Source organism: Ceratotherium simum, chromosome 33, assembly GCF_057802395.1.
Source record: "Ceratotherium simum simum isolate JZ-2026a chromosome 33, ASM5780239v1, whole genome shotgun sequence".
NCBI lineage: Eukaryota > Metazoa > Chordata > Mammalia > Perissodactyla > Rhinocerotidae > Ceratotherium > Ceratotherium simum.
The window spans coordinates 17,016,423-17,022,422 of NC_141932.1; the positions used below are offsets into that span (position 1 = coordinate 17,016,423).

General features: G+C 52.0%; 1 protein-coding gene across 1 annotated transcript; it reads left to right on the forward strand.

Moving 5' to 3' along the window:
* Window positions 1-3,801: 3,801 nt before the first annotated feature.
* On the forward strand, window positions 3,802-5,398 carry LOC147912864 (apolipoprotein C-I, basic form-like). Its single transcript, XM_087421583.1, has 3 exons — window positions 3,802-3,880; window positions 4,380-4,527; window positions 5,179-5,398. Exons 1-3 carry the CDS (start codon window positions 3,823-3,825, stop codon window positions 5,201-5,203), a joined length of 231 nt encoding a protein of 76 aa, XP_087277709.1. The 5' UTR covers window positions 3,802-3,822; the 3' UTR covers window positions 5,204-5,398.
* Window positions 5,399-6,000: the final 602 nt, after the last annotated feature.

Here is a 6,000-nt window from a genome sequence, read left to right on the forward strand (position 1 = left end):
AGAGCAGAGCAATCGCCCAAGAAAACCTAGTCCTCTTAACAGAAAAGAAAGCCAAATTTCAATTTGCATCAGCTTATTTTAATATTAAAATTTATTCATTCCAAATTTAGCCAGCCCTGACGGCTCATAAAATTCATTTCCCAAGATTCCTTTCCAGCAATCTTCTACAACTTTCTTTTTACGTTCAGATTTTGTCCTGTGTTTTCTTCTTTCTCATTCTGAAATAGCCAGCCTCTCTTTAAAAGAAAATTACTTTCTTTCCCCTCAACAGAATGTATTTCCATTCCTCATACCTTCTTTTACTGAAACACATCTTACTTTCCTTGCATACAGAGATGTTATCTTTTATTTCTAGTAGTTTTAGTTACATGTATTAGAATTCTTAACCCTTAGAATCCTCAATTCCTAGCGAAAACTAAGAACTAAGAGATTATGGACTGGCAGACTTACAAATACATTTCATAATTTCTAGAAGTATATTCTTTGAATAGTGCAATCTTTCCTTGTGGCACAAGACATGTTTACCAACAAACCCAAATTTATCTTTTCTTTGTTTTTGCAATCGGAAGCCAACAGTGGGTAAACCTATGTTCAGTAATTAATGTTTTAGTATTTTACCTTGTTTGGAAAATGATTTAGGTGTTCAATGACTATCCATTATTTATTTTAACTTAATATAAACTTTGACCTTATTTACACTTATTTTAATTACTTGCTTTTAGCAATCATGCTTGGATTAGACATTATTAAATAGCCAACCATCATCTTAAATTACTTTCTTGCTGACAGATTTTGTAAGAGAGGCAGCACAAGCCCACTTGACTAGTAAACCCAGGCAGAGAGGAAAGTTGTACATTTCCATTACACCCAAGAACGACAACTCTGAAAACGTGCCTGTTTTTTAATTTACACCAAGGACCTTAAGCTAGATTTTATGTACTAAAGATTAATCCTAGATCACATGAACCTGAAAAGCATTTAAGTTAGCTTATCATCTTTCTGAGATTTAGGAATACTTAATTTATAAGCGCTTACTTTCAAGCCATTTAAATAGAACTTTTTACAAATCACCTCTAGCAATACCATCCGGACCTAGAGAAATATCCCATCTCTATAACATAGATACATAGACACAGAGACAGACATAAGCAGAGACCTCATAGCTTTCATTTTAAAACTTTTAGCCATGTTTCAGTTACAAAACTCAAAAGAATAGTTGGATCCAAATTGTATTTCTGGCAGATGAACTAAGGTGAGGTTACTTGTTCAAGTGGCCAAAGTCTTTTATGAAAGATTTTTATTTGCATGCTGTAAGGATCCTTTTAGAGCTGTTTTTGGAATAATTCTATTATCAAAAGTCTAGGGTAATTGCTATTTAAATTTTTCCTTCTAGTTGTTTATTTGCTCAGGTTAACTTAGAAATAGTAATTAGGGGCTTAGCATTTGCATCCTCAGAGGGTCTGATCTTAAAGGCACAGGTTTTCCCAGAGGGGGAGAGAGGAAGATGGCACCCGGGGCAGCTGCAGCGGAGTCTGAGGCAAAGGTTTAGGGAAGACAAACAAGATGGCACCTGAGACAAAGAAGCAGCCAGGGGAGAAAGGCCTGGGCTCCAGGACTCCTGGGGCTCCCGGGATGGGGCTGGGGTCTGACTCACAAGTGGGGAGAGAGGGATGAGGCAGGGTCTCCTGTGTCTCAGTTCCTTCTCTCCCCCAGCTGGGACGTGGACCTCTTGTCTATCCTGACAGCGTACTGGGAGCTGGGACCAGACTGCAGAGAGAAGGGAGAGGACACCCTGGGAGGGTCTGCACTGCCCCATGGAGGTCAGGCCTGGGAGGTCAAGTGTGGAGCTAACACTCAGAGAAGCAAGGGTTGAAGCCAGGAGGCACCCGGGCTCTCCTCTCTCAAGCCCTCAGTTCTCAGAGGAGGGGAGCAGGGTTCCCACCACAGGGGACAGGCCAGGCCTGCCCTTCTCCACGTCGCTCTGCCTGCTTGGGCTCCTGCACACTCTGCACCACGAGAGCTTCCCAGCCCCACCTTGAGTGCCCCGTGGAGGCGGCTCCCCCCACAGATGACTCACCCAGAGCTGAGTCAGGAGGGGAAGGGTCAGTGGGCTCAGAGGCCAGGGGCCTGGTCCCCGCTCAGCATTCCACTGCTCCCTGTGTGCCCCGGGGCTGGGGCCACCCCTCTCAGCCTGTTCCCCCAGGCATCAGGGAGAGAGGGGGCACCAGCCATGTGTCTCCCTGGAAGAGCTGAATTCTGAATCCTCACAGAGGAGAGTCTGAGCAGAGAGCGGCGTCCCCCTCACCACAGCCCCAGTCAGCTCTACCCGGGGAACAGGGGCTGGGGAAGGAGCTCAGGGGAACACAGGCCAGCAGGGGTGCTGTGGGGTGGAGGCTGATCCAAGCAGGGATCCAGAGACACAGTCTGAAGTCCGGGAAGGAGAGGGATAAAGAAGCCCCCCCGTCCACTTAGCCCCTCTCTGAGCCACTGAATGTTCTTGGCTGAGCCTCAGTTTCCCCATCTATAAACGGAAACCCCTATAGCTGAGATGAGGATGGGACTGGAAAAACCAAGTTGTCATTCTCTTCCTTTGGGGCAGGGCAAGGAGGGGCAGACAGTCAGGTGGGTGTCTGGGGGGGCTGGCTCACCAGGGAAGCAGATGTCAGGGAAGGCGGCTGGGGGCTGACAGGGACCACAAGTGCTGAGCTGGCCAGAGGGGTGTTGCAATCCTGCCAGGGTAGTGACTGTGTGTCCCTTTCATCTCCAGGCTGACTCGTGGTTGTGGGGGCACGAGGCCAGCCAAGCTAGAGTCTGGGGCCGGGGTCACTGGCGGTCAGAGGCAGCTGAGAAGAGGGGGAAGCACCGGATCCAGCCCTGGGAAGCTGATGGGGTGCTGGGAGGGGAGATGGGGGGGTCATCGTGCCTGGAGGGGCCTGAGAGGGTGAAGAAGAGCAGACGGAGTGTTTATGGGGGCCCTGAAGGCTTGGAGATGGGGGAACAGTGGAAGAGGGGACCTCGGGTAACGGAGGGAGGGACACACACTGGAGCCTTGCAGCTGAGGTTTTGTGGTTTAGACAGGCTGAAATGACCCCTCCCCAGAAGGGAGAGTGGGGGCTGTGAAGGTTAGACCCCAGGGAGCATCCAGGGAGGGCTGCATGCTCCCAGATGCAAGTTGTGGGACTTGAGGGGCGTCTGAGAATAAGACTGGAGGTGGCGGGGAGGGGGTAGGAGTGGGGGGCAGACAGCATGACCCCAAAGTGTGGAGTGGGAGTTGTTTGGGCTGAGGAGGCTTGTGAAGAAGGGGGCGGCATGGAAGAGGGGGCGGAGGGTACAGTGTGAACTGATTCCTGAGTCACCCAGAGAGAGACTGAGACCCCTGAGGCTGGGAGAATGGGCTGCAGCAGGAGGGGAGGGTGGGGACTGTCCCCTGGGGGGAGGGGCTGGAGCAGGCTGAGGTCCCCACAGTCAGGGAGATTTGGAGGTGCAGGCGATGAACAGCAAGAGGCTTTGGGCCAAAGGGACCCGACCCACCCCCACCAGCAAGGGGCCCAAATGGAAAAGGTGAGAGGACACAGGGAGGCAGGCCCAGGGGAGGGAGGGCAACCTGCCCCACCCCTCCCCAGCCTAATAAAGGCCCAGGCCAGCCAGGCTCCCTCACCTCACCTGTCCCTCACTGGTCCAGGCAGGTGCTCACCTGTCCTGTCCCTCACTGGTCCAGGTAGGTGCTCGCTGACTTGCCGGGAGGGACCTGGGGGAGGGAGAAGGGTCTCACTGATCACCCCCATCCTTGCCTCTGCCTCCAGAGTGCCCCTCCCACCAGCCATGAGGCTCCTCCTGTCGCTCCCGGTCCTGCTGGTGGCTCTGTGGATGGTCTGCGAAGGTAAAAGAGGAGAGGAGACTCTGGGAGTTTGAGGTTGGGGAGTGCGAAGCTGGCCACGGGCCTGGAGTCCTGGCTTAGAGGACCCTTGAGAGCTCTGGGGCCCCTCCTGTAACCTGGTTCCCCTACTGTCCACCGATCACCCCCACCCCCCACCCCTCCTGGTGGGTCTCAGGGTCTCTAAAGGGCAGTCTTGTGGGTGGGAAATTTGCCCAGCGGAGCCCTAGCAACTGATGACGTACTGACTCTCACCCCTCCAGGATTGGCTGTCTTGCTTTTACGACCTGGAAAGGTCCGAGGGAGGGGGTGGGTGTCCAGTGGTGAGAGTAAGGTAATTCCCAGCAGCTCCAGCCCCATGTGCTCCAGTGCCCCCCCTTCACCCACATTCTATCACCATGAGCCCCAAGAATCCCATTCATTGATGTCCCTTCCTCTCCCTGGAATCTCATGCTAAGGCCTCCCAATACTGAAATGTTTGCACCCCTACCCATCTTCTGGGCAGGTCCAGCCCCAGCCCAGGCTGACCCAGAGCCCTCTGGCTTCTTGGATTTCATCCCGGATGTAGTGAATGTGATTGCAGAACTTCTGGGGAACAAGAACGAGGAAGCCGACAACAAGATCAAAAAGGATGACCCTCCCTCTACAACCGGGTTAGGACTCTTCCTAGGACATGGGAAGGAGGGAGTGTATCGATGAACAGATGGGAAAACAGGCCGGGAGAGACTAAGTCCCTGTGGTGCTCAGACTGGGGAGACAGGTTCCCTGACTCCATCCAGGCTCACTGTGAGCATGATCCTGGGTGGTGGTGAAAGACCCAAGCAGGGGACTTGGACAGACCTGCATCCACAGGCTGGGGAAGACCCACTCCTCCCTTGTGACCACGACCCTCAGTGTCTGCATCTGTAAAATGGGTGTTTCTGGGGGAAGGAAACTGGAGGACTTGCGTCGTGCCAGGCACAGTGTAGATGCTCCATAATCATTTCACCCCCAGTGGCTCTGTCTGAGGAGTGAGAAAAGCATCCATTCATGAACAGAACATTCAGATATTCATGGAGCATCTGCTAAGGGCCAGGACCTGTTCCAGTGTGGGGAATAATCATGACCAACAAGATGAAGTCTCAGCCCACGGGGAGCTGACATTCTGGGGGGAGGTAGAGTGGGGAGGAACAGACCATGAATGAGGGGATTCCAGGAGATGACCCTTGGGGGAAGAGAAAGATCAGAGAGTCACGTTAGGGGCGGGATTAGGCATTCTAGGGGGAGGCAAAACACAATGACCTCTCCCCCACCTCTCCCTACAGGGCACCCGTATCGAAGCCAACCTAGAAATTACTTCACAAGCCTACACCACAACACAAGCCATCACCACAACACCACTCCACCAAATGCTCGTAGGGTCCTCCCCTCTCCTCTCCGGCTGTGCCCCAGCAGAAGCCACTGAAATTTCATGTGCAGAAGATTTCCCACATGATGCCCCATATCCTTCCCACCCCCCACCAGCAATAAAAATCCTATAGAGAATTCTGAGTGCTTCTTTGCTGTGGAGCAGGGCTGCAGGACAGGGTGGGGGTCGCGCCTTCAGGGAAGAGAGGCAAGGACTCACCTGTATCGAACATTCTCTACTTGCTCCCTGCTGAGGGCTTAGAACTTCATGATCTCAAAAGAATCCTCACAAGAACCTTGGGAGCTGGGCCCTATTAATCCCACGAGGGCATTGCCTGAGAGTGATACTGATCCTCTGGATCTCAAGTTCTTGTGCCTGATGCACAATAAGCCAATCACTGAGGCCCTGGTGGTTGGAGATGGAAAAAGTTTTATTCAAATTGACAGAATGAGAAGGAGGGAGGATAGGTTCTTTCTAATCTGTCTTAACAAAGGAAGAAAGCAGGGGGGTTTTACAGAGCTAAGGGGCTTGGCAGGAGGAGTTTGAGAGAAACTAGGAAGTCCGTGTTTCTTTCACTCCAGATAAGCCCTTGGGCACCCTGACTTCTTGGCTCCAGCAGCAGCTGGGGGCTGGTGATCTGGTGGTCATAACCTCCTTACAGGCATTCTTTTTCTTCTGCAAGACAACCTCATAAATCCTTTCAACCCTTGAGTCACCCCTCAGGTTAAACAAGAAAACA

Coding starts and splice junctions, on each gene's coding strand:
- LOC147912864 (XM_087421583.1), top strand. CDS start 3,823: ATGAGGCTCCTCCTGTCGCTCCCGGTCCTGCTGGTGGCTCTGTGGATG. Junction 3,881..4,379: donor TCTGTGGATGGTCTGCGAAG/GTAAAAGAGGAG, acceptor TCTTCTGGGCAG/GTCCAGCCCCAGCCCAGGCT. Junction 4,528..5,178: donor GACCCTCCCTCTACAACCGG/GTTAGGACTCTT, acceptor CTCTCCCTACAG/GGCACCCGTATCGAAGCCAA.